Source organism: Vanessa tameamea, chromosome 29 (genome assembly GCF_037043105.1).
Source record: "Vanessa tameamea isolate UH-Manoa-2023 chromosome 29, ilVanTame1 primary haplotype, whole genome shotgun sequence".
Classification (NCBI taxonomy): Eukaryota; Metazoa; Arthropoda; class Insecta; order Lepidoptera; family Nymphalidae; genus Vanessa; species Vanessa tameamea.
In genome coordinates, this window is record NC_087337.1 from 3,133,269 (window position 1) to 3,159,165 (window position 25,897).

General features: G+C 46.7%; 12 protein-coding genes across 12 annotated transcripts; all 12 read right to left on the bottom strand.

The window, feature by feature from the left end:
* Positions 1–66: 66 nt before the first annotated feature.
* LOC135194398 (histone H3) lies at positions 67–586 on the bottom strand. The gene has a single exon (XM_064219811.1). It carries the CDS (start codon positions 500–502, stop codon positions 92–94), a length of 411 nt encoding a protein of 136 aa, XP_064075881.1. The 5' UTR covers positions 503–586; the 3' UTR covers positions 67–91.
* A 649-nt stretch (positions 587–1,235) lies between these two features.
* LOC135194390 (histone H2B) lies at positions 1,236–1,744 on the bottom strand. The gene has a single exon (XM_064219800.1). The coding sequence runs from the start codon at positions 1,671–1,673 to the stop codon at positions 1,299–1,301; it is 375 nt and encodes a 124-aa protein (XP_064075870.1). The 5' UTR covers positions 1,674–1,744; the 3' UTR covers positions 1,236–1,298.
* Positions 1,745–2,618: 874 nt separating this feature from the next.
* LOC135194436 (histone H2A) lies at positions 2,619–3,068 on the bottom strand. Its single transcript, XM_064219885.1, has one exon. The coding sequence runs from the start codon at positions 2,993–2,995 to the stop codon at positions 2,621–2,623; it is 375 nt and encodes a 124-aa protein (XP_064075955.1). The 5' UTR covers positions 2,996–3,068; the 3' UTR covers positions 2,619–2,620.
* Positions 3,069–4,018: 950 nt separating this feature from the next.
* LOC135194397 (histone H1B-like) lies at positions 4,019–4,988 on the bottom strand. The gene has a single exon (XM_064219810.1). The coding sequence runs from the start codon at positions 4,906–4,908 to the stop codon at positions 4,117–4,119; it is 792 nt and encodes a 263-aa protein (XP_064075880.1). The 5' UTR covers positions 4,909–4,988; the 3' UTR covers positions 4,019–4,116.
* A 6,510-nt stretch (positions 4,989–11,498) lies between these two features.
* Positions 11,499–19,390, bottom strand: LOC135194284 (uncharacterized). Its single transcript, XM_064219597.1, has 3 exons — positions 18,807–19,390; positions 12,789–13,159; positions 11,499–11,875 (listed from the first exon to the last, which is right to left on the bottom strand). Exons 1-3 carry the CDS (start codon positions 19,111–19,113, stop codon positions 11,561–11,563), a joined length of 993 nt encoding a protein of 330 aa, XP_064075667.1. The 5' UTR covers positions 19,114–19,390; the 3' UTR covers positions 11,499–11,560.
* LOC135194326 (histone H2B) lies at positions 13,864–14,372 on the bottom strand. Its single transcript, XM_064219650.1, has one exon. It carries the CDS (start codon positions 14,299–14,301, stop codon positions 13,927–13,929), a length of 375 nt encoding a protein of 124 aa, XP_064075720.1. The 5' UTR covers positions 14,302–14,372; the 3' UTR covers positions 13,864–13,926.
* On the bottom strand, positions 15,247–15,696 carry LOC135194325 (histone H2A). The gene has a single exon (XM_064219649.1). It carries the CDS (start codon positions 15,621–15,623, stop codon positions 15,249–15,251), a length of 375 nt encoding a protein of 124 aa, XP_064075719.1. The 5' UTR covers positions 15,624–15,696; the 3' UTR covers positions 15,247–15,248.
* LOC135194321 (histone H1B-like) lies at positions 16,647–17,654 on the bottom strand. Its single transcript, XM_064219644.1, has one exon. It carries the CDS (start codon positions 17,534–17,536, stop codon positions 16,745–16,747), a length of 792 nt encoding a protein of 263 aa, XP_064075714.1. The 5' UTR covers positions 17,537–17,654; the 3' UTR covers positions 16,647–16,744.
* Positions 19,391–19,935: 545 nt separating the features above from the next.
* On the bottom strand, positions 19,936–20,455 carry LOC135194323 (histone H3). The gene has a single exon (XM_064219646.1). It carries the CDS (start codon positions 20,369–20,371, stop codon positions 19,961–19,963), a length of 411 nt encoding a protein of 136 aa, XP_064075716.1. The 5' UTR covers positions 20,372–20,455; the 3' UTR covers positions 19,936–19,960.
* A 649-nt stretch (positions 20,456–21,104) lies between these two features.
* LOC135194385 (histone H2B) lies at positions 21,105–21,613 on the bottom strand. The gene has a single exon (XM_064219795.1). The coding sequence runs from the start codon at positions 21,540–21,542 to the stop codon at positions 21,168–21,170; it is 375 nt and encodes a 124-aa protein (XP_064075865.1). The 5' UTR covers positions 21,543–21,613; the 3' UTR covers positions 21,105–21,167.
* Positions 21,614–22,487: 874 nt separating this feature from the next.
* Positions 22,488–22,937, bottom strand: LOC135194324 (histone H2A). Its single transcript, XM_064219648.1, has one exon. The coding sequence runs from the start codon at positions 22,862–22,864 to the stop codon at positions 22,490–22,492; it is 375 nt and encodes a 124-aa protein (XP_064075718.1). The 5' UTR covers positions 22,865–22,937; the 3' UTR covers positions 22,488–22,489.
* A 950-nt stretch (positions 22,938–23,887) lies between these two features.
* On the bottom strand, positions 23,888–24,895 carry LOC135194322 (histone H1B-like). Its single transcript, XM_064219645.1, has one exon. It carries the CDS (start codon positions 24,775–24,777, stop codon positions 23,986–23,988), a length of 792 nt encoding a protein of 263 aa, XP_064075715.1. The 5' UTR covers positions 24,778–24,895; the 3' UTR covers positions 23,888–23,985.
* Between the last annotated feature and the right edge of the window lie 1,002 nt (positions 24,896–25,897).

Consider the following 25,897-nt stretch of genomic DNA (forward strand, 5'->3'; position numbering starts at 1 on the left):
GCATATGATACTGCGTATATTATTATTATTTATTTTTTTCTATACGTAGAATTGTGCAAATGAGACTGCGACGACGACGACGCAGACGCAATTAGGCACGTTCTCCTCGGATCCTGCGCGCCAATTGAATATCCTTAGGCATGATCGTCACACGCTTAGCGTGGATAGCGCACAGGTTCGTGTCTTCGAAGAGACCGACGAGATAAGCTTCGCTTGCTTCCTGCAGGGCCATTACGGCGGAACTCTGGAAACGGAGATCGGTCTTGAAGTCTTGAGCGATCTCACGAACGAGACGCTGGAATGGCAGTTTGCGGATCAGAAGCTCAGTGCTCTTCTGGTAACGACGGATCTCACGAAGGGCGACCGTACCGGGTCTGTAACGATGAGGTTTCTTCACACCTCCCGTGGCAGGAGCGCTCTTGCGAGCCGCCTTGGTGGCGAGCTGCTTGCGCGGTGCCTTACCACCGGTAGATTTTCGGGCCGTCTGCTTAGTACGAGCCATCCTTGACGATGAATGAACGAACACGCACGAAACGAAAATTTATTATGACAAACTTAGAGACGTCTCTAGACACGTCCGCACGAAGGGAACGTAGTCGACGGATTAAAATTTTTGTAAAGGAACGTTAGCTTATATACGAGTTCTACTACGGCTAGAGGGACCGCCGCGATGACGATTCGATATATCCGTCTCTCTCTCTCTCTACGCTATGCACGTTCTCTCTCACGCGTTCACTGATCGATGCGAAAAATTCATGTTTGAGTTGTTGTTATTATTATTATTATTATTAGATATATTTTTAATGAATTAATATTATTATTCTTTCAGATATCATCGGCCTACGTCGAACGAGTTAAACGCAGGATATATATGATACGAGATCGAAATGAATGAGAAGATCGACGGAATCGACAGTACGGCGGCGGCTTCGAGCTTACAGCGCTACAGCTCTACAGGAAGGTAACTACGACGATCAAATATATTATATATCTCTAATTAAAATTCGATTCAAGACTAGTAAAGAAAAGAAAACTGTTTTTGTATATGTTAATAATTAGGAATCTTATCAGAGTATGTATGTGTGTATTATATATGTGTATAATTAATCGATTAAATATGTTAATAAATAAACATGTAGTATTATTGTTATTTGATGATAATAATAATAATAATAATAAACGACGGCTAAATCGTTTGAAACTTTAAATTATTGTTTATCGAAACTCTTTGTGGCCCTGAAAAGGGCCTTTTTATTATTATCTCCTTCATAAATCGTAGCGTTCTACTACGGCTTCGTTTACTTGGAGCTCGTGTACTTCGTTACGGCCTTAGTACCTTCGCTCACGGCGTGCTTGGCGAGCTCGCCGGGCAGAAGAAGCCTCACCGAAGTCTGCACCTCCCTCGAGGTGATCGTCGATCGCTTGTTGTAGTGAGCGAGACGAGAAGCCTCGGCGGCGATGCGCTCGAAGATATCGTTCACGAAAGAGTTCATGATCGACATGGCCTTACTCGAGATACCGGTGTCGGGATGTACCTGTTTCAGTACTTTGTAAATGTAGATTGCGTAGCTCTCCTTCCTCTTATGCTTCTTCTTCTTCTTGTCCGACTTGGAGATGTTCTTCTGAGCTTTGCCCGATTTCTTGGCGGCCTTTCCGCTAGTCTTAGGCGGCATGATGACGAATAAACAAATTCACAATAATGCAATCGAAACTTAATCTCGTGTGATACACGTGCGAACCGTACGGGAGCGCAAGCGAAACTGGAGAGTATCGTTTCGTACTCTCGGATTTTGTTTAAATAAGGCCCGCGCGGCACGCGTAGCGTTCGCGCATACGGTGCGGCATACAGACGCAGAACTCTATCGACCAATCAGAAACGATCGTCGCGCTTAGTACGAGAGGGGCGGAGAGTAGAGGGAGAGGGGGAGAGTGTTATTAGGTTCTCGTTTTAAAACGATACGAAAAATATTCCTCCCTCCCCTACCCCACCGACCGCATCTCTATGATCATGATTACTATACGAATAGACTTAAAGCTGAAATCATTAATATATTATTTTAAAATTTAGAATGTTTATATCATCTAATCGATTTATATGTAAATATTATTAATAACAACAAATAAAATATATCATCTCTCTATAAGACAGACAGCTCAGACAGTTATAGTTATTATGATGATTGAAAATTTTAGATCGAAATATTATTTAATAATTATCGTAAATAATAAAATAATTTTAATGTGTATATATATTCTATCGTCGTAGCGTACACTGTAATAGCAGCAGCAGCAGTAGTAGTGTTAGTGTTAGTAGTGATTCTCTACGTTCAACTAAAGAGTTCAACGAGCGTTTAAATGGTGCGTATAAAATATCGAATGACATGTAATCAACGTCGAGACGTCATAATCGTTTAGGAAACATAACATTTTTTAATGCATATCAGATATATTTTGTGGCCCTGAAAAGGGCCTTTTTATTCGTTATCACGATGAAGAACGAGTTCGTTCGTTCGATCGTTCGCATGTAACATCGCAATGTATATAATAACAAATTTGATGACTACAATAACGACGACGACGACGACGACGACCGTTCCGCAACGTCACCGCACACAAGTGTTTAAGCCTTCTTCTCGGTCTTCTTGGGCAGAAGTACGGCTTGGATGTTAGGTAGGACGCCACCTTGTGCGATAGTCACGCCCGAGAGCAACTTGTTCAGCTCCTCGTCGTTACGGATCGCCAACTGTAGATGTCTCGGTATGATCCTGGTCTTCTTGTTGTCGCGGGCGGCGTTGCCGGCCAACTCGAGTACTTCAGCGGCTAGGTATTCCATGACGGCCGCGAGATACACGGGTGCACCGGCACCGACGCGCTCTGCGTAGTTACCCTTCCTGAGGAGTCTGTGTATACGTCCGACCGGAAACTGTAGACCGGCACGGTTCGAACGCGACTTTGCCTTCCCCTTGACTTTGCCTCCTTTACCGCGACCGGACATGATTATAGAGAATTAATGAAAAATTAGCAACGCAAATATAAATATGAGAGAGCGGAACGCGTGCGTACGGCTCGGGAGCGCGGTGAACAGTAAAACGGTCGCGTTACTCCGTCCCCTTTTTATACTCGGAACGTAGTCGCGTCTATCGGTGCGGTGGTATCGAGAGAGACTCTGACTCTGTTTGATTGTATTGAAATTGTAAATTGTTAAATTTCTGTTTCTTATTAGTGTATACAGTATAGTATTAAGATTACGACGATGAATGATGTCGAGTTTCGGGAGAGTCGGGCAGTCGGGCGGGGCGGGGCGGGGCGGGTCGGGGGGTTTCGAAATGCGAATGCGAATAGAAAAATGAAGTAAAAATTGTATATATTTATTTAATTTTTTTTTTTTTTTTTTGAACAAAGAAAGAAAGAGATAAAGAAAGGAAGAGTCATAACAACGAAATAAAAAATAATATTAATAAAGTGAAATTAGTCGGGCGCGCGGGTGGTGTGTCCTTTTCGTGTTTCGCGTGCGAGCGATATATTTTGATAAAGATAAAATATAATAATAATAAACATGTACGTACGTATGTTTGTTTGTTTGTTTGTTTGTTGAATTTAATTTAATTGAAGACGTTCGAGTGTGCTGCTCCATCTCTATGATTGTAAATATTATAGATGGATAATGAGGTATGTGGATATTTTTATCATATAATATTAAATTTTTTTTATTTTTTTTTCTTTCCGTTTACGTTTTATATTTTATAAATTTAGAATTAGTTTTGGAATTGTTCATCGTATCGTTCGAAACTTTAACTCATCTTATTCGTCGTCGTCGTCGTAGATTATTACGCACGACGACGAATATATTCGTTTATTATGTGAAACTTATGTTAGCCCTGAAAAGGGCTTTTTGTCGTGCGATTTACGCGCCGCACACGCTTGCATCGTCATCGTCATCGTCACAGTCTTCGTCGTCGTCGTCGTCGTCGTCGTCGACGCGATGGGATCGGACAAATGTATGTCATCGATGATGTTGTTTTTTTTTTTTTGTTGTTGTTGTTGTTGTAGATGATGATGATGACACTTTTGAAAGATGTCATCGTTATTATCACCGCTGCGGCGGCTGCAGGCGACTTACTTTTTAGCGGCGGCGGCGGATGCTTTCTTAGCTGTCGGTTTCGACTTCGGCGTAGCGGCGGCGGCCTTCTTCGGTTTCGGGGCTTTAGGTTTCTTAGTCGGCGGTTTCGCAGTCTTCTTCGCCTTCGATGCGGCGCCCTTCGCCTTCGAAGGAGCGGCCGCCGCGACGGCCTTCTTAGCGGCTGCCGGTTTCTTTTTAGCGGCTGCAGCTTTCTTATCCTTTATCGTCGCCTTCGCCTTCGATTTGGACGGCGATGACGCCGCCGCCGCCGCACCGGACGACGCACCGCCGGCGGCCGCTTTCTTGCCCGCGGCGGCGCCCTTGCCGGCGACGGGAGCGGAGGACGTCGCCTTCTTCGACTTACCCGAAGCGGCCGAGGATGCGGCCTTGCCGCCGGACGCGCCTCCGATTCCGGCACCCGCCGGTTTCTTCGAAGCGGACGATTTCGACTCTAGTTTGAACGAACCCGATGCGCCCTTGCCCTTCGTCTGTATCAGTGCACCCGATTCGACGGCGCTCTTGAGATACTTTCTGATGAACGGAGCCAATTTCTCAGAATCGACTTTGTATTGAGCCGCGATGTATTTCTTGATCGCCTGAAGCGACGAACCGCTACGTTCCTTCAACTCTTTGATGGCGCTGTTCACCATTTCGGATGTTTTAGGATGAGTAGGTTTCGCCTTCGGTTTCTTGGCGGCGGCGCCACCGGCGGCGGCCGCGGACGCCTTCGGTTTCTTCGCAGGGGTCGCCGGTGCCGGCGCTTCGGTTGCTATAGCTGTGTCGGCCATTTTATTTTATTTTATTTAATAAACTCACTACACAATCACACGAAAGATAAATATTAATAGTTGTAGTAGCAGTTGTACCGTGGGATAACAACGTATAACGATATAAAACGTGTCTGTCTGTAGAGGATCTTCCTGCTTGGCCTTGTGGGCCGAGCCGGGTACGGGCATCGAGGCTTGCCTCCTAACCCGGGCATGTCCTCAGCGGTAGCACGCAGCTACCGCGTCATGCAATTCTGACCCGATGGGTCAGGGTCCTATGGACCCAGTGGTATGTCCGATTGGTTTGTCTGATCCGATTGGGTGTCATGTCCGAGTGGTTGTCATATCCGAGTGGTTGTCATATCCGGTGGTTGCGTCGTCCTATCGTTGTTGCTCCAAACCGTCTTCGTCGATGCCTGCGTCGGGGCAGGTGGTCGGCGATAGCAGGAGCTCACGAGGTTGAGGACGCCCGTCAGGTGGTCTCGCATGTAGTGGGGCTATGCCGTGGAGGTGTCTGCACGCACTGTTGTCCGCTCTTGCGAACATTGAGCGTGCGAGATGGCGGACGAACTCCTCCACGGTGGGCGTCCTGGTGTCTCTGTGTATGACGTCGTTCCTGACGTACCTCGGAGCTCCGACTATGAGACGCAGGCATCGGTTCTGCTGGATCTGTATCCTCCGTCTCTGGCTCGCCGAACATAGGGCGAACCAGGCGGGAGCCGCATACGTCAAACGCGAGCGGACGTAGGCACCGTAGATCCTCAGTTTGGTCTTCAGTTGGAGGCGGGATGCGAAGAGGGTGTGCAGCTTCGACCGGGCCGCCGCAGCATGGCTCACCGCCCGATTAACGGTGGGAATCATTTGCAGCGTTCGGTCGATGTGACACCCCAAGTAGCAAACTGAGGTCTGCCACTCTACGTCCTGGCCTCGGAGGGTGAGTTGACGCATGGGTTTTTTGGCTCCGACTAGCAGAGCGGCCGTCTTCCCGACGTTGACGGCCATCCTCCACTTGTCGAGCCATTCCGGAAGCAGATCCAGCAGGCGCTGCATTTTATTTGCAGCGACGATTTGGTGATAGGACGACGCGAAGAACGCGCTGTCGTCCGCATAAAGGGCCAACAGCACGTCCTCTTCACCCTCACGCAGATGGTCGCGGAGGGTGGGAATGTCGTCCGTGTACACCGCGTATAGACGCGGTGACAGACAGCTACCCTGGGGTACTCCTGCTCGGATGGGGCGCGGTTGGGAGTCCGCGCCTTCCACCGAGACGTAAAAGCTTCGGCCTTCCAAAAATGACGCCACTATTCGCACCATCGCGAGAGGCGCCGAGGTGTTCAAGAGTTTAGCCAGGAGGCCGGCATGCCACACCCGGTCGAAGGCCTTCTCCATATCGAGAAAGACCCCGACGGTGGGATGCCTTCTGTTCTTCTCGCTGGCTAAATGGCTGAGGACTCTCGTCAGCTGGAGCGTCGTTGAGTGGCTACTGCGGAACCCGAACTGCTCCTCGCGCAGGGGCAGGTGAGGAGCGAGTCTTCGCAGTAGCAGACGCTCGAACAGCTTGGCGATGTGCGACAGTAGCGTAATCGGCCGATAGCTTGACGGAAGCCGGCGGTCTTTACCCGGCTTCGGCAGGACGATGACCTTCCCCGTCTTCCATAACTCGGGGAAGTGTCCTGTTCGGAGTATCCCGTTGAATGTCCTCGTGAGCGCATCGAGGCATCCGTTGGGTAGCTGCATCAACGCGGCGTTGGTGATCCCGTCTGGGCCTGGCGCCTTCCGCTTTGGTAGTCGGAAGACTGCCTTCCGCAACTCGGACAGGGAGATGAGTTCGTCTTCCTGGAGTGGCGGAATCTGGGCCGACAGGAACGTTTCCACTTTCTCGTGGACCGCCGCGTGATGTCGGACGACATTCGGGTTTGTCACATCCGGTGGGTTCGGAGTGAACTGCACCTCTAGATGTTCCGCCAGGATTTCTGCTCTCTCACTGGCGGCGTATCTTCTGTTACCCGCTCTATCTAGGAGCGGGTAAATTGGTGAGTCCACTCCGGACAGTTCCTTGCAGAGGCGATATAGTGCCGTGTCATGCTCGGATGCTCGATCGATGGTGATTTCCCAGTGATCATCATCGAGAGCCACGAGCGCACGCGACACCTCCTCTGCAAGTCTGTTTAGGTCACGCTTCACCCTCGGGCAGCGCGTTCGTGCCCAGAGTCGGCGAAGCTCCCTCTTCCTCCGCAGTTTGGCACGGAGCGAGCTCGGTAGCTGGTCCCGACGTCCGTTGGTACTTCCGTCTACTCCACCACTTTGTGTGGTGGCTGCTTCTTTGGCCTTTTTGATCGCCTCGGTGATTGCGGAAGCAGCCCCTTCGACATCGGCAGGTGTCGATATCGGGACCGTGAGCTCGAGCCCCGTGAGTTCGGAGGAAAAGCGCCTCCAGTCGACCCGCGATCTCGGGGGACGAAGCACTCTGAACTCCCGTTCGAGGGTGAGCGTGACGAGTATGGGCAGGTGTTGAGTGTTGAGGTCATAGTTGACCTCAACATCGATGGGGCAGTCTAGTCCTTGATGCAGCACTATGTCCAGAACGTCCGGCTGGTATGTTGCGACCGTAGGTATGTGGGTCGGCGCTCCTGGACCCAGCACACCATAGCCGTGACGTTCGCTGTCCTCGAGCAGCTGCTTGCCGGCCCAGTTGATGATACGCGAGCCCCAGGCATGGTGCTTCGCGTTGAGATCACCAACTACCAGTGTGGGCAGCTGCGAGCTAAAGAGCGTCTGGACATCGGTGCTGCGGATTGACGTTCCGGGTGGCTTGTAGGCGGCATACAGAAGGAGCTCCTTCTCACCAGCTTGCACACGTACTCCCTGCGTTCGCAGACTCACGTAGGGGGCGTGCGCAAGTTCCTCGTGTACGATGTCCCTCCTCACAAGGGCTGCCGTGCCCCTGAATGGGGCGCCCCGTGGGGAGACCTCGTCGCGCCGGTACACGAAGAAGTTCGGGATGCGGAGCTCTGCTTCTTCCGAGAGCTTAGTCTCGCCCAGGAGAATGATATGTGCATTCTGCAACTGGGCGAGTAAGGTTAGCTCTCGGATGTGGCCTCTGATGCCGCCTGGGTTCCAGTATATGATTCTCAGCTGGAATTTAGCTGCGCTAAGGAGGCTATTCCAGCTGAGATCGCCGGTATGATATCCTGGCCTTGGGTGTATGCTACCAGGATAGCCGTAAGCGCCTCCATGAAGACCCGGATGATGGTGGTAGTGTCCGGGTCTCTTCTTGTCGGTTGTGTGGGCGCGTCCCGGCGCTCGGCCTGTGCCACCCTTAGGGCCCCTGCTTCATGTTCATGTTGCTGCTGGGCCCTGGGAGCTGCCCTCGTCTCTCGTCTTGGCCGCGTCACCTGCCTCGGTTGCGGTGTAGACGCCGCCGCTGGCTCCGACCTAGCCGGTCTCGCTGCCCTCTTCTTCCTCCTCCTATTCCTTTTTTTCGGAATAGGTTGGCCCCTTTCGATCGGCTGATTGGCCGGGGGGGCCAGGGAGGTGGGTGCAGGTCCTGTCGCTGGCGCTTGTTGTTCTGCCGGTATTCTTCTCGGCGCCGGGACGGGGGGACGACTGTCCCTGTCCGGCTGCTCCGGCTGCTCCGGCTCCTGTCGAGTGGGGGGGGCGTGCAGTTCACCGCCCTCCCTCTGCCTTCTTCTTATTGCGGCTTTTCCTTTGGGTGCCGGCGGTTGGGGTTGGGGAGGTGGCACAATGATACCCCTCCTTCTGGCCTCCCTCTTATAGACCGCGCATCTGCGGTCCTTCGCCGTGTGCGCCTTCCCGCAGTTGGCGCATGTCGGCGGTTCTTCGAGGGGGCGCGGGCAGTCCCTGGCCAAGTGTTCGCCGGCACAACGAACACACTTTATGGGCCGATGGCAATTGGCCGAGGCGTGACCGAAGGCCTGGCATCGGTGGCATTGGGGAGGGCTCCTGGCCCCTTTCCAGGCCTCCACCAAGAGGCCGGGCATGCACAGGAGCTCGGTCACCTTGTAGAGCTCGTTGAGCTCTTGCTCTTTAAGGTGAGCGAGCTGCACGAAGTACGTGCACCCGTGCCTGCCCTTGCCTACCGGAATCGCCTTCGCGCGCTCAGCTGGGAACCCCAGGTTGCGCAGCGCAGCGATGACTTCCTCGGAGGGGGTGTCGAAGGGCAGCCCCCTGATTGCTATTTTTGTTGGCAGTTCCGTGGCGGGACTATAGCAAAACCAGGATATGGAGTTATCCTGGTTTCTAGCCTCCGTGAGGTGCCTCTGCACCACCCGGAATTCTTCCGCCGATCCGGGCAGAAAGCGGACCCCTTTCCCCATGGGGCGCGCGTTCGGGGCGTGTCCTAATTTCTTTTTGATATGTTCAAAGTGCCGCGTCCAGTTCGGCAGGCACTCCGCCGTAATTGGCGGGTATTCTGAGCGCGGCAACTTCGTTGATGGTGGCAATTGCGGGGGGGCCCGTCCTCCTGGTGAGGCCGGTGCTGCGGCCGCAGCCGCGTATGAGAGGCCTGACGGCCCCGGCTGTGGTGAGTCCGGGCGTGGTGGCGAGGTCTCTCCAGCCATCGAGGCTAAGGCCGCGTAACTGGTCGAGTCACGCGGCCAAGACTCCTGTGTTCCCCCCTCGAGGGGTGAGGGGGATCGCGGCGGTTGTAGGTGCTCCATATGCGGAGGCACCTCGGTCGCCTCCATGTAAGCCTCACTCGAGGCGGGCGACTCGGTGCGCGGTGGGTCTTCCTTCGCCGGAGTGGTCGGCGGAGAGGGTTGCGGGGGGGACGCGTCTGTCCTCGGGCGCTTGTCCTCCCCCTCCGTGGATTCAGGGGACGAATCCGGCCTCGGGCGCTTCGCTCCTTCCGCGCTGGTTGTAGTCTCAGCTACAACAGCTGCGAAGTACGCGTCGGCGTCCCGGTCCTCCTCTTCGTCCCCTGGCTCCGCATGCACGATGCGAATAGTGGGGCGCGGGGGGGCGGCGGAGGTGCGGGGGACGGGCACGGTCGTGTTGTCGAAGATGTCTCTCCGAACAACAGACCGCGGTATCCCCGACCTTCCTCGGCCGCGCTTTCGTTGGTCTAAGGGGGGGGGCTCCCCCCCTTCAGACATGGTGGTGTTCCTTCTGTCCTACTACCCTGTTAAAGCCTGAACGGTATTCGCCACCTCAGCGCGTGCAACCCAGCCAGGTGAGACCCTAAAGGGAGGCCCAGCTAAGCGCCCGCGAGCGGAAGTTCCTACCGTTCACGCTGGTTGTCGAGGGCGTCGGCAGTCAATTCCTGTTGATCCTGCAGGAATTTTTATAAGTAAAAATGTGCAGGATCACGTGCGTACTCCTTCCGAGCGGGTATGACAGCTCCACGCAACTTGAACCGGCCGTTTCCTCAAGCCAACGCCTTGCGACGCGGCGAGTACAACTGCACCGGGGGGGGGCGTTGCGGGGGGCGGGGAATATCCAAAATCGGAATTTGCACACTGGGTGTCTCCAACCAACACAGTAGCAACGATATAAAACGTGTCTGATATCGGACGGAGATCGACGCGGCGGAGAGGTCGCTAGTGGTAAGTCGAGTCCGAGCAATACCGTAAGGAGAACCGCGATGTCGCTAGACAATTTCTCGTACGAACGCTTAAAACTTTTCACTAACAGGTATCTTTTCGAATGCGATATTTATATAATTTAAAGTAGTTTTTGACCGTTCTATAACACAAAAAGATACCTCTTGAACCTATCGATCGTTTGAAAGTCGAATTCGTAGCACAGTTCGACAACGATGTGTACGAATCGCGTTTAAATTCGTTATAGTTCTAGTCGCGTACCTAGAGCCTCGTTTAAAAGTTATTTTATTCTATTAAAATAGTTTTAAACGTTTCGTTCTATCGACATATTGAAAGCGAAGATACCTCACTGATAATGTATAAAAGCGCAACTCTTATTCGATAATTTACTAACAATTTTAGCGTGTTCCAAGTCGACGTTCGTAAAACACACTACTACGCGAGTCGATATAAGAAGCACGAGAAAATGTTGTCTGATATGTGAATACTTATCGAATAATATATAAAATATAAACTATTACGATAGATAAATAATACGTGTTTCGAAAGAGAGACCACAGTATCGTATAAATAATAAAAATAATCTACAGTAATCTAGTGTAAGAGCTACGTTTAGAGGCGAGCCTCGAGGCGTGCGAAATATTGTTGGAGGCGCGTTCGTAGCGCGTGAAGTAGAGCCGAAAGAACGACGACGACGACGACGACGAAGACGAATAATTAGTCATATATAATAACGTTTGAATTGTAAACAGAAATTTAAAATTAAATAAATTAAATTACACACTCATTCAGATGCATGGTAAAGTATATTCTACGTTAACGATCGGTCGGTATTACGTCGTAGTCGTCATCGTATCTTATCTATACGATCGTTTTACACGCTTAGAGCTCTTACTCTTATATTCGTATTATTATTAATATGTATTATGTTATTATGTTTAATAGACGTCATTGAACGATTGAAACGAGTATTCAATGTGTATGTAGTATGTATAAACAGATCCATATGCGGCCCTGAAAAGGGCCTTTTTTATATTTAGTTTTCGCAGTATTATTTGTAAATTATTAATTTTTTTTTGTATAATTTTTCAAAATAAAACATCGAAAACATTTTAACCGCCGAAACCGTACAGAGTACGTCCCTGACGTTTCAGGGCGTACACTACGTCCATGGCGGTGACGGTCTTCCTCTTCGCGTGCTCGGTGTAGGTGACGGCGTCGCGGATTACGTTCTCGAGGAACACTTTGAGGACACCGCGAGTCTCTTCGTATATCAGACCGGATATACGTTTCACACCGCCTCTGCGTGCGAGACGACGGATGGCCGGTTTCGTGATACCTTGGATGTTATCACGGAGCACTTTCCTGTGTCGCTTCGCGCCTCCTTTCCCCAGACCCTTTCCACCTTTACCGCGACCGGTCATTTTCTTGTCTTCGGTTTGTCTTGTTTAATCTGAACGGCAAAGAAAGACGTACAGAAATCCGTCCGCTGTCGATCAGAGACGATCACTTTATGGTAGTCTCGTCGTTCTACGCTCGACTGATATATAAGCGCTCGACTAACTACACACGTATGCGTGTCGTTCGCTCCGTGTGCGAAAGAGATGGCGATATCTAAGTGCCATTAGATAGAAAGAGAAAGACTGATAGAGACAGCGTGCAGTCGAAAAAGCTATGGTAGGGATGGCGGCCGAGGGGATGGGGTAAGGGGGGAGTTCATGTATGTGTCTTGTTTATCGGGAGAATGGGGGGGGGGGGGGGGTGAGATATTTTTGTGTTCTTCAAAATTGATATCTTTGCAATAATATTTAATATTTACAATTATGCTCTTAACGATCAATATATCGTCATAAGATCGTAATAATATATGTAATCACACATACACTCACCTCTCACGTTCTCGTATTCGATTGAAATATACATATTTATTTACAATAATAGTATAAAATACACAACGTTTACGTATGTGCGTATTGATATTTCGAATTATGTGTAACGTGTTTATGATAATTTTGATATAAAAATAATTATTGTTATTTGTGAGTAGGTTTTTCGTGACGACTTTGTTACGTTTGAAACGGACGACGAAAAAAAAAAAAAAATTTTTTTTTTCTTTGTTTTTAGATATATATGCGGCCCTGAAAAGGGCCTTTTTGAATATGTTTACTTGCAGTCTATCTGCATATGATACTGCGTATATTATTATTATTTATTTTTTTCTATACGTAGAATTGTGCAAATGAGACTGCGACGACGACGACGCAGACGCAATTAGGCACGTTCTCCTCGGATCCTGCGCGCCAATTGAATATCCTTAGGCATGATCGTCACACGCTTAGCGTGGATAGCGCACAGGTTCGTGTCTTCGAAGAGACCGACGAGATAAGCTTCGCTTGCTTCCTGCAGGGCCATTACGGCGGAACTCTGGAAACGGAGATCGGTCTTGAAGTCTTGAGCGATCTCACGAACGAGACGCTGGAATGGCAGTTTGCGGATCAGAAGCTCAGTGCTCTTCTGGTAACGACGGATCTCACGAAGGGCGACCGTACCGGGTCTGTAACGATGAGGTTTCTTCACACCTCCCGTGGCAGGAGCGCTCTTGCGAGCCGCCTTGGTGGCGAGCTGCTTGCGCGGTGCCTTACCACCGGTAGATTTTCGGGCCGTCTGCTTAGTACGAGCCATCCTTGACGATGAATGAACGAACACGCACGAAACGAAAATTTATTATGACAAACTTAGAGACGTCTCTAGACACGTCCGCACGAAGGGAACGTAGTCGACGGATTAAAATTTTTGTAAAGGAACGTTAGCTTATATACGAGTTCTACTACGGCTAGAGGGACCGCCGCGATGACGATTCGATATATCCGTCTCTCTCTCTCTCTACGCTATGCACGTTCTCTCTCACGCGTTCACTGATCGATGCGAAAAATTCATGTTTGAGTTGTTGTTATTATTATTATTATTATTAGATATATTTTTAATGAATTAATATTATTATTCTTTCAGATATCATCGGCCTACGTCGAACGAGTTAAACGCAGGATATATATGATACGAGATCGAAATGAATGAGAAGATCGACGGAATCGACAGTACGGCGGCGGCTTCGAGCTTACAGCGCTACAGCTCTACAGGAAGGTAACTACGACGATCAAATATATTATATATCTCTAATTAAAATTCGATTCAAGACTAGTAAAGAAAAGAAAACTGTTTTTGTATATGTTAATAATTAGGAATCTTATCAGAGTATGTATGTGTGTATTATATATGTGTATAATTAATCGATTAAATATGTTAATAAATAAACATGTAGTATTATTGTTATTTGATGATAATAATAATAATAATAATAAACGACGGCTAAATCGTTTGAAACTTTAAATTATTGTTTATCGAAACTCTTTGTGGCCCTGAAAAGGGCCTTTTTATTATTATCTCCTTCATAAATCGTAGCGTTCTACTACGGCTTCGTTTACTTGGAGCTCGTGTACTTCGTTACGGCCTTAGTACCTTCGCTCACGGCGTGCTTGGCGAGCTCGCCGGGCAGAAGAAGCCTCACCGAAGTCTGCACCTCCCTCGAGGTGATCGTCGATCGCTTGTTGTAGTGAGCGAGACGAGAAGCCTCGGCGGCGATGCGCTCGAAGATATCGTTCACGAAAGAGTTCATGATCGACATGGCCTTACTCGAGATACCGGTGTCGGGATGTACCTGTTTCAGTACTTTGTAAATGTAGATTGCGTAGCTCTCCTTCCTCTTATGCTTCTTCTTCTTCTTGTCCGACTTGGAGATGTTCTTCTGAGCTTTGCCCGATTTCTTGGCGGCCTTTCCGCTAGTCTTAGGCGGCATGATGACGAATAAACAAATTCACAATAATGCAATCGAAACTTAATCTCGTGTGATACACGTGCGAACCGTACGGGAGCGCAAGCGAAACTGGAGAGTATCGTTTCGTACTCTCGGATTTTGTTTAAATAAGGCCCGCGCGGCACGCGTAGCGTTCGCGCATACGGTGCGGCATACAGACGCAGAACTCTATCGACCAATCAGAAACGATCGTCGCGCTTAGTACGAGAGGGGCGGAGAGTAGAGGGAGAGGGGGAGAGTGTTATTAGGTTCTCGTTTTAAAACGATACGAAAAATATTCCTCCCTCCCCTACCCCACCGACCGCATCTCTATGATCATGATTACTATACGAATAGACTTAAAGCTGAAATCATTAATATATTATTTTAAAATTTAGAATGTTTATATCATCTAATCGATTTATATGTAAATATTATTAATAACAACAAATAAAATATATCATCTCTCTATAAGACAGACAGCTCAGACAGTTATAGTTATTATGATGATTGAAAATTTTAGATCGAAATATTATTTAATAATTATCGTAAATAATAAAATAATTTTAATGTGTATATATATTCTATCGTCGTAGCGTACACTGTAATAGCAGCAGCAGCAGTAGTAGTGTTAGTGTTAGTAGTGATTCTCTACGTTCAACTAAAGAGTTCAACGAGCGTTTAAATGGTGCGTATAAAATATCGAATGACATGTAATCAACGTCGAGACGTCATAATCGTTTAGGAAACATAACATTTTTTAATGCATATCAGATATATTTTGTGGCCCTGAAAAGGGCCTTTTTATTCGTTATCACGATGAAGAACGAGTTCGTTCGTTCGATCGTTCGCATGTAACATCGCAATGTATATAATAACAAATTTGATGACTACAATAACGACGACGACGACGACGACGACCGTTCCGCAACGTCACCGCACACAAGTGTTTAAGCCTTCTTCTCGGTCTTCTTGGGCAGAAGTACGGCTTGGATGTTAGGTAGGACGCCACCTTGTGCGATAGTCACGCCCGAGAGCAACTTGTTCAGCTCCTCGTCGTTACGGATCGCCAACTGTAGATGTCTCGGTATGATCCTGGTCTTCTTGTTGTCGCGGGCGGCGTTGCCGGCCAACTCGAGTACTTCAGCGGCTAGGTATTCCATGACGGCCGCGAGATACACGGGTGCACCGGCACCGACGCGCTCTGCGTAGTTACCCTTCCTGAGGAGTCTGTGTATACGTCCGACCGGAAACTGTAGACCGGCACGGTTCGAACGCGACTTTGCCTTCCCCTTGACTTTGCCTCCTTTACCGCGACCGGACATGATTATAGAGAATTAATGAAAAATTAGCAACGCAAATATAAATATGAGAGAGCGGAACGCGTGCGTACGGCTCGGGAGCGCGGTGAACAGTAAAACGGTCGCGTTACTCCGTCCCCTTTTTATACTCGGAACGTAGTCGCGTCTATCGGTGCGGTGGTATCGAGAGAGACTCTGACTCTGTTTGATTGTATTGAAATTGTAAATTGTTAAATTTCTGTTTCTTATTAGTGTATACAGTATAGTATTAAGATTACGACGATGAATGATGTCGAGTTTCGGGAGAGTCGGGCAGTCGGGCGGGGCGGGGCGGGGCGGGTCGGGGGGTTTCGAAATGCGAATGCGAATAGAAAAATGAAGTAAAAATTGTATATATTTATTTAATTTTTTTTTTTTTTTTTTGAACAAAGAAAGAAAGAGATAAAGAAAGGAAGAGTCATAACAACGAAATAAAAAATAATATTAATAAAGTGAAATTAGTCGGGCGCGCGGGTGGTGTGTCCTTTTCGTGTTTCGCGTGCGAGCGATATATTTTGATAAAGATAAAATATAATAATAATAAACATGTACGTACGTATGTTTGTTTGTTTGTTTGTTTGTTGAATTTAATTTAATTGAAGACGTTCGAGTGTGCTGCTCCATCTCTATGATTGTAAATATTATAGATGGATAATGAGGTATGTGGATATTTTTATCATATAATATTAAATTTTTTTTATTTTTTTTTCTTTCCGTTTACGTTTTATATTTTATAAATTTAGAATTAGTTTTGGAATTGTTCATCGTATCGTTCGAAACTTTAACTCATCTTATTCGTCGTCGTCGTCGTAGATTATTACGCACGACGACGAATATATTCGTTTATTATGTGAAACTTATGTTAGCCCTGAAAAGGGCTTTTTGTCGTGCGATTTACGCGCCGCACACGCTTGCATCGTCATCGTCATCGTCACAGTCTTCGTCGTCGTCGTCGTCGTCGTCGTCGACGCGATGGGATCGGACAAATGTATGTCATCGATGATGTTGTTTTTTTTTTTTTGTTGTTGTTGTTGTTGTAGATGATGATGATGACACTTTTGAAAGATGTCATCGTTATTATCACCGCTGCGGCGGCTGCAGGCGACTTACTTTTTAGCGGCGGCGGCGGATGCTTTCTTAGCTGTCGGTTTCGACTTCGGCGTAGCGGCGGCGGCCTTCTTCGGTTTCGGGGCTTTAGGTTTCTTAGTCGGCGGTTTCGCAGTCTTCTTCGCCTTCGATGCGGCGCCCTTCGCCTTCGAAGGAGCGGCCGCCGCGACGGCCTTCTTAGCGGCTGCCGGTTTCTTTTTAGCGGCTGCAGCTTTCTTATCCTTTATCGTCGCCTTCGCCTTCGATTTGGACGGCGATGACGCCGCCGCCGCCGCACCGGACGACGCACCGCCGGCGGCCGCTTTCTTGCCCGCGGCGGCGCCCTTGCCGGCGACGGGAGCGGAGGACGTCGCCTTCTTCGACTTACCCGAAGCGGCCGAGGATGCGGCCTTGCCGCCGGACGCGCCTCCGATTCCGGCACCCGCCGGTTTCTTCGAAGCGGACGATTTCGACTCTAGTTTGAACGAACCCGATGCGCCCTTGCCCTTCGTCTGTATCAGTGCACCCGATTCGACGGCGCTCTTGAGATACTTTCTGATGAACGGAGCCAATTTCTCAGAATCGACTTTGTATTGAGCCGCGATGTATTTCTTGATCGCCTGAAGCGACGAACCGCTACGTTCCTTCAACTCTTTGATGGCGCTGTTCACCATTTCGGATGTTTTAGGATGAGTAGGTTTCGCCTTCGGTTTCTTGGCGGCGGCGCCACCGGCGGCGGCCGCGGACGCCTTCGGTTTCTTCGCAGGGGTCGCCGGTGCCGGCGCTTCGGTTGCTATAGCTGTGTCGGCCATTTTATTTTATTTTATTTAATAAACTCACTACACAATCACACGAAAGATAAATATTAATAGTTGTAGTAGCAGTTGTACCGTGGGATAACAACGTATAACGATATAAAACGTGTCTGATATCGGACGGAGATCGACGCGGCGGAGAGGTCGCTAGTGGTAAGTCGAGTCCGAGCAATACCGTAAGGAGAACCGCGATGTCGCTAGACAATTTCTCGTACGAACGCTTAAAACTTTTCACTAACAGGTATCTTTTCGAATGCGATATTTATATAATTTAAAGTAGTTTTTGACCGTTCTATAACACAAAAAGATACCTCTTGAACCTATCGATCGTTTGAAAGTCGAATTCGTAGCACAGTTCGACAACGATGTGTACGAATCGCGTTTAAATTCGTTATAGTTCTAGTCGCGTACCTAGAGCCTCGTTTAAAAGTTATTTTATTCTATTAAAATAGTTTTAAACGTTTCGTTCTATCGACATATTGAAAGCGAAGATACCTCACTGATAATGTATAAAAGCGCAACTCTTATTCGATAATTTACTAACAATTTTAGCGTGTTCCAAGTCGACGTTCGTAAAACACACTACTACGCGAGTCGATATAAGAAGCACGAGAAAATGTTGTCTGATATGTGAATACTTATCGAATAATATATAAAATATAAACTATTACGATAGATAAATAATACGTGTTTCGAAAGAGAGACCACAGTATCGTATAAATAATAAAAATAATCTACAGTAATCTAGTGTAAGAGCTACGTTTAGAGGCGAGCCTCGAGGCGTGCGAAATATTGTTGGAGGCGCGTTCGTAGCGCGTGAAGTAGAGCCGAAAGAACGACGACGACGACGACGACGAAGACGAATAATTAGTCATATATAATAACGTTTGAATTGTAAACAGAAATTTAAAATTAAATAAATTAAATTACACACTCATTCAGATGCATGGTAAAGTATATTCTACGTTAACGATCGGTCGGTATTACGTCGTAGTCGTCATCGTATCTTATCTATACGATCGTTTTACACGCTTAGAGCTCTTACTCTTATATTCGTATTATTATTAATATGTATTATGTTATTATGTTTAATAGACGTCATTGAACGATTGAAACGAGTATTCAATGTGTATGTAGTATGTATAAACAGATCCATATGCGGCCCTGAAAAGGGCCTTTTTTATATTTAGTTTTCGCAGTATTATTTGTAAATTATTAATTTTTTTTTGTATAATTTTTCAAAATAAAACATCGAAAACATTTTAACCGCCGAAACCGTACAGAGTACGTCCCTGACGTTTCAGGGCGTACACTACGTCCATGGCGGTGACGGTCTTCCTCTTCGCGTGCTCGGTGTAGGTGACGGCGTCGCGGATTACGTTCTCGAGGAACACTTTGAGGACACCGCGAGTCTCTTCGTATATCAGACCGGATATACGTTTCACACCGCCTCTGCGTGCGAGACGACGGATGGCCGGTTTCGTGATACCTTGGATGTTATCACGGAGCACTTTCCTGTGTCGCTTCGCGCCTCCTTTCCCCAGACCCTTTCCACCTTTACCGCGACCGGTCATTTTCTTGTCTTCGGTTTGTCTTGTTTAATCTGAACGGCAAAGAAAGACGTACAGAAATCCGTCCGCTGTCGATCAGAGACGATCACTTTATGGTAGTCTCGTCGTTCTACGCTCGACTGATATATAAGCGCTCGACTAACTACACACGTATGCGTGTCGTTCGCTCCGTGTGCGAAAGAGATGGCGATATCTAAGTGCCATTAGATAGAAAGAGAAAGACTGATAGAGACAGCGTGCAGTCGAAAAAGCTATGGTAGGGATGGCGGCCGAGGGGATGGGGTAAGGGGGGAGTTCATGTATGTGTCTTGTTTATCGGGAGAATGGGGGGGGGGGGGGGGTGAGATATTTTTGTGTTCTTCAAAATTGATATCTTTGCAATAATATTTAATATTTACAATTATGCTCTTAACGATCAATATATCGTCATAAGATCGTAATAATATATGTAATCACACATACACTCACCTCTCACGTTCTCGTATTCGATTGAAATATACATATTTATTTACAATAATAGTATAAAATACACAACGTTTACGTATGTGCGTATTGATATTTCGAATTATGTGTAACGTGTTTATGATAATTTTGATATAAAAATAATTATTGTTATTTGTGAGTAGGTTTTTCGTGACGACTTTGTTACGTTTGAAACGGACGACGAAAAAAAAAAAAAAATTTTTTTTTTCTTTGTTTTTAGATATATATGCGGCCCTGAAAAGGGCCTTTTTGAATATGTTTACTTGCAGTCTATCTGCATATGATACTGCGTATATTATTATTATTTATTTTTTTCTATACGTAGAATTGTGCAAATGAGACTGCGACGACGACGACGCAGACGCAATTAGGCACGTTCTCCTCGGATCCTGCGCGCCAATTGAATATCCTTAGGCATGATCGTCACACGCTTAGCGTGGATAGCGCACAGGTTCGTGTCTTCGAAGAGACCGACGAGATAAGCTTCGCTTGCTTCCTGCAGGGCCATTACGGCGGAACTCTGGAAACGGAGATCGGTCTTGAAGTCTTGAGCGATCTCACGAACGAGACGCTGGAATGGCAGTTTGCGGATCAGAAGCTCAGTGCTCTTCTGGTAACGACGGATCTCACGAAGGGCGACCGTACCGGGTCTGTAACGATGAGGTTTCTTCACACCTCCCGTGGCAGGAGCGCTCTTGCGAGCCGCCTTGGTGGCGAGCTGCTTGCGCGGTGCCTTACCACCGGTAGATTTTCGGGCCGTCTGCTTAGTACGAGCCATCCTTGACGATGAATGAACGAACACGCACGAAACGAAAATTTATTATGACAAACTTAGAGACGTCTCTAGACACGTCCGCACGAAGGGAACGTAGTCGACGGATTAAAATTTTTGTAAAGGAACGTTAGCTTATATACGAGTTCTACTACGGCTAGAGGGACCGCCGCGATGACGATTCGATATATCCGTCTCTCTCTCTCTCTACGCTATGCACGTTCTCTCTCACGCGTTCACTGATCGATGCGAAAAATTCATGTTTGAGTTGTTGTTATTATTATTATTATTATTAGATATATTTTTAATGAATTAATATTATTATTCTTTCAGATATCATCGGCCTACGTCGAACGAGTTAAACGCAGGATATATATGATACGAGATCGAAATGAATGAGAAGATCGACGGAATCGACAGTACGGCGGCGGCTTCGAGCTTACAGCGCTACAGCTCTACAGGAAGGTAACTACGACGATCAAATATATTATATATCTCTAATTAAAATTCGATTCAAGACTAGTAAAGAAAAGAAAACTGTTTTTGTATATGTTAATAATTAGGAATCTTATCAGAGTATGTATGTGTGTATTATATATGTGTATAATTAATCGATTAAATATGTTAATAAATAAACATGTAGTATTATTGTTATTTGATGATAATAATAATAATAATAATAAACGACGGCTAAATCGTTTGAAACTTTAAATTATTGTTTATCGAAACTCTTTGTGGCCCTGAAAAGGGCCTTTTTATTATTATCTCCTTCATAAATCGTAGCGTTCTACTACGGCTTCGTTTACTTGGAGCTCGTGTACTTCGTTACGGCCTTAGTACCTTCGCTCACGGCGTGCTTGGCGAGCTCGCCGGGCAGAAGAAGCCTCACCGAAGTCTGCACCTCCCTCGAGGTGATCGTCGATCGCTTGTTGTAGTGAGCGAGACGAGAAGCCTCGGCGGCGATGCGCTCGAAGATATCGTTCACGAAAGAGTTCATGATCGACATGGCCTTACTCGAGATACCGGTGTCGGGATGTACCTGTTTCAGTACTTTGTAAATGTAGATTGCGTAGCTCTCCTTCCTCTTATGCTTCTTCTTCTTCTTGTCCGACTTGGAGATGTTCTTCTGAGCTTTGCCCGATTTCTTGGCGGCCTTTCCGCTAGTCTTAGGCGGCATGATGACGAATAAACAAATTCACAATAATGCAATCGAAACTTAATCTCGTGTGATACACGTGCGAACCGTACGGGAGCGCAAGCGAAACTGGAGAGTATCGTTTCGTACTCTCGGATTTTGTTTAAATAAGGCCCGCGCGGCACGCGTAGCGTTCGCGCATACGGTGCGGCATACAGACGCAGAACTCTATCGACCAATCAGAAACGATCGTCGCGCTTAGTACGAGAGGGGCGGAGAGTAGAGGGAGAGGGGGAGAGTGTTATTAGGTTCTCGTTTTAAAACGATACGAAAAATATTCCTCCCTCCCCTACCCCACCGACCGCATCTCTATGATCATGATTACTATACGAATAGACTTAAAGCTGAAATCATTAATATATTATTTTAAAATTTAGAATGTTTATATCATCTAATCGATTTATATGTAAATATTATTAATAACAACAAATAAAATATATCATCTCTCTATAAGACAGACAGCTCAGACAGTTATAGTTATTATGATGATTGAAAATTTTAGATCGAAATATTATTTAATAATTATCGTAAATAATAAAATAATTTTAATGTGTATATATATTCTATCGTCGTAGCGTACACTGTAATAGCAGCAGCAGCAGTAGTAGTGTTAGTGTTAGTAGTGATTCTCTACGTTCAACTAAAGAGTTCAACGAGCGTTTAAATGGTGCGTATAAAATATCGAATGACATGTAATCAACGTCGAGACGTCATAATCGTTTAGGAAACATAACATTTTTTAATGCATATCAGATATATTTTGTGGCCCTGAAAAGGGCCTTTTTATTCGTTATCACGATGAAGAACGAGTTCGTTCGTTCGATCGTTCGCATGTAACATCGCAATGTATATAATAACAAATTTGATGACTACAATAACGACGACGACGACGACGACGACCGTTCCGCAACGTCACCGCACACAAGTGTTTAAGCCTTCTTCTCGGTCTTCTTGGGCAGAAGTACGGCTTGGATGTTAGGTAGGACGCCACCTTGTGCGATAGTCACGCCCGAGAGCAACTTGTTCAGCTCCTCGTCGTTACGGATCGCCAACTGTAGATGTCTCGGTATGATCCTGGTCTTCTTGTTGTCGCGGGCGGCGTTGCCGGCCAACTCGAGTACTTCAGCGGCTAGGTATTCCATGACGGCCGCGAGATACACGGGTGCACCGGCACCGACGCGCTCTGCGTAGTTACCCTTCCTGAGGAGTCTGTGTATACGTCCGACCGGAAACTGTAGACCGGCACGGTTCGAACGCGACTTTGCCTTCCCCTTGACTTTGCCTCCTTTACCGCGACCGGACATGATTATAGAGAATTAATGAAAAATTAGCAACGCAAATATAAATATGAGAGAGCGGAACGCGTGCGTACGGCTCGGGAGCGCGGTGAACAGTAAAACGGTCGCGTTACTCCGTCCCCTTTTTATACTCGGAACGTAGTCGCGTCTATCGGTGCGGTGGTATCGAGAGAGACTCTGACTCTGTTTGATTGTATTGAAATTGTAAATTGTTAAATTTCTGTTTCTTATTAGTGTATACAGTATAGTATTAAGATTACGACGATGAATGATGTCGAGTTTCGGGAGAGTCGGGCAGTCGGGCGGGGCGGGGCGGGGCGGGTCGGGGGGTTTCGAAATGCGAATGCGAATAGAAAAATGAAGTAAAAATTGTATATATTTATTTAATTTTTTTTTTTTTTTTTTGAACAAAGAAAGAAAGAGATAAAGAAAGGAAGAGTCATAACAACGAAATAAAAAATAATATTAATAAAGTGAAATTAGTCGGGCGCGCGGGTGGTGTGTCCTTTTCGTGTTTCGCGTGCGAGCGATATATTTTGATAAAGATAAAATATAATAATAATAAACATGTACGTACGTATGTTTGTTTGTTTGTTTGTTTGTTGAATTTAATTTAATTGAAGACGTTCGAGTGTGCTGCTCCATCTCTATGATTGTAAATATTATAGATGGATAATGAGGTATGTGGATATTTTTATCATATAATATTAAATTTTTTTTATTTTTTTTTCTTTCCGTTTACGTTTTATATTTTATAAATTTAGAATTAGTTTTGGAATTGTTCATCGTATCGTTCGAAACTTTAACTCATCTTATTCGTCGTCGTCGTCGTAGATTATTACGCACGACGACGAATATATTCGTTTATTATGTGAAACTTATGTTAGCCCTGAAAAGGGCTTTTTGTCGTGCGATTTACGCGCCGCACACGCTTGCATCGTCATCGTCATCGTCACAGTCTTCGTCGTCGTCGTCGTCGTCGTCGTCGACGCGATGGGATCGGACAAATGTATGTCATCGATGATGTTGTTTTTTTTTTTTTGTTGTTGTTGTTGTTGTAGATGATGATGATGACACTTTTGAAAGATGTCATCGTTATTATCACCGCTGCGGCGGCTGCAGGCGACTTACTTTTTAGCGGCGGCGGCGGATGCTTTCTTAGCTGTCGGTTTCGACTTCGGCGTAGCGGCGGCGGCCTTCTTCGGTTTCGGGGCTTTAGGTTTCTTAGTCGGCGGTTTCGCAGTCTTCTTCGCCTTCGATGCGGCGCCCTTCGCCTTCGAAGGAGCGGCCGCCGCGACGGCCTTCTTAGCGGCTGCCGGTTTCTTTTTAGCGGCTGCAGCTTTCTTATCCTTTATCGTCGCCTTCGCCTTCGATTTGGACGGCGATGACGCCGCCGCCGCCGCACCGGACGACGCACCGCCGGCGGCCGCTTTCTTGCCCGCGGCGGCGCCCTTGCCGGCGACGGGAGCGGAGGACGTCGCCTTCTTCGACTTACCCGAAGCGGCCGAGGATGCGGCCTTGCCGCCGGACGCGCCTCCGATTCCGGCACCCGCCGGTTTCTTCGAAGCGGACGATTTCGACTCTAGTTTGAACGAACCCGATGCGCCCTTGCCCTTCGTCTGTATCAGTGCACCCGATTCGACGGCGCTCTTGAGATACTTTCTGATGAACGGAGCCAATTTCTCAGAATCGACTTTGTATTGAGCCGCGATGTATTTCTTGATCGCCTGAAGCGACGAACCGCTACGTTCCTTCAACTCTTTGATGGCGCTGTTCACCATTTCGGATGTTTTAGGATGAGTAGGTTTCGCCTTCGGTTTCTTGGCGGCGGCGCCACCGGCGGCGGCCGCGGACGCCTTCGGTTTCTTCGCAGGGGTCGCCGGTGCCGGCGCTTCGGTTGCTATAGCTGTGTCGGCCATTTTATTTTATTTTATTTAATAAACTCACTACACAATCACACGAAAGATAAATATTAATAGTTGTAGTAGCAGTTGTACCGTGGGATAACAACGTATAACGATATAAAACGTGTCTGATATCGGACGGAGATCGACGCGGCGGAGAGGTCGCTAGTGGTAAGTCGAGTCCGAGCAATACCGTAAGGAGAACCGCGATGTCGCTAGACAATTTCTCGTACGAACGCTTAAAACTTTTCACTAACAGGTATCTTTTCGAATGCGATATTTATATAATTTAAAGTAGTTTTTGACCGTTCTATAACACAAAAAGATACCTCTTGAACCTATCGATCGTTTGAAAGTCGAATTCGTAGCACAGTTCGACAACGATGTGTACGAATCGCGTTTAAATTCGTTATAGTTCTAGTCGCGTACCTAGAGCCTCGTTTAAAAGTTATTTTATTCTATTAAAATAGTTTTAAACGTTTCGTTCTATCGACATATTGAAAGCGAAGATACCTCACTGATAATGTATAAAAGCGCAACTCTTATTCGATAATTTACTAACAATTTTAGCGTGTTCCAAGTCGACGTTCGTAAAACACACTACTACGCGAGTCGATATAAGAAGCACGAGAAAATGTTGTCTGATATGTGAATACTTATCGAATAATATATAAAATATAAACTATTACGATAGATAAATAATACGTGTTTCGAAAGAGAGACCACAGTATCGTATAAATAATAAAAATAATCTACAGTAATCTAGTGTAAGAGCTACGTTTAGAGGCGAGCCTCGAGGCGTGCGAAATATTGTTGGAGGCGCGTTCGTAGCGCGTGAAGTAGAGCCGAAAGAACGACGACGACGACGACGACGAAGACGAATAATTAGTCATATATAATAACGTTTGAATTGTAAACAGAAATTTAAAATTAAATAAATTAAATTACACACTCATTCAGATGCATGGTAAAGTATATTCTACGTTAACGATCGGTCGGTATTACGTCGTAGTCGTCATCGTATCTTATCTATACGATCGTTTTACACGCTTAGAGCTCTTACTCTTATATTCGTATTATTATTAATATGTATTATGTTATTATGTTTAATAGACGTCATTGAACGATTGAAACG

Coding starts and splice junctions, on each gene's coding strand:
- LOC135194398 (XM_064219811.1), bottom strand. CDS start 502: ATGGCTCGTACTAAGCAGACGGCCCGAAAATCTACCGGTGGTAAGGCA.
- LOC135194390 (XM_064219800.1), bottom strand. CDS start 1,673: ATGCCGCCTAAGACTAGCGGAAAGGCCGCCAAGAAATCGGGCAAAGCT.
- LOC135194436 (XM_064219885.1), bottom strand. CDS start 2,995: ATGTCCGGTCGCGGTAAAGGAGGCAAAGTCAAGGGGAAGGCAAAGTCG.
- LOC135194397 (XM_064219810.1), bottom strand. CDS start 4,908: ATGGCCGACACAGCTATAGCAACCGAAGCGCCGGCACCGGCGACCCCT.
- LOC135194326 (XM_064219650.1), bottom strand. CDS start 14,301: ATGCCGCCTAAGACTAGCGGAAAGGCCGCCAAGAAATCGGGCAAAGCT.
- LOC135194325 (XM_064219649.1), bottom strand. CDS start 15,623: ATGTCCGGTCGCGGTAAAGGAGGCAAAGTCAAGGGGAAGGCAAAGTCG.
- LOC135194321 (XM_064219644.1), bottom strand. CDS start 17,536: ATGGCCGACACAGCTATAGCAACCGAAGCGCCGGCACCGGCGACCCCT.
- LOC135194284 (XM_064219597.1), bottom strand. CDS start 19,113: ATGACCGGTCGCGGTAAAGGTGGAAAGGGTCTGGGGAAAGGAGGCGCG. Junction 13,160..18,806: donor TACTCTGTACGGTTTCGGCG/GTTAAAATGTTT, acceptor AAATTTTCGTTT/CGTGCGTGTTCGTTCATTCA. Junction 11,876..12,788: donor CGAACCTGTGCGCTATCCAC/GCTAAGCGTGTG, acceptor ACCGAAGACAAG/AAAATGACCGGTCGCGGTAA.
- LOC135194323 (XM_064219646.1), bottom strand. CDS start 20,371: ATGGCTCGTACTAAGCAGACGGCCCGAAAATCTACCGGTGGTAAGGCA.
- LOC135194385 (XM_064219795.1), bottom strand. CDS start 21,542: ATGCCGCCTAAGACTAGCGGAAAGGCCGCCAAGAAATCGGGCAAAGCT.
- LOC135194324 (XM_064219648.1), bottom strand. CDS start 22,864: ATGTCCGGTCGCGGTAAAGGAGGCAAAGTCAAGGGGAAGGCAAAGTCG.
- LOC135194322 (XM_064219645.1), bottom strand. CDS start 24,777: ATGGCCGACACAGCTATAGCAACCGAAGCGCCGGCACCGGCGACCCCT.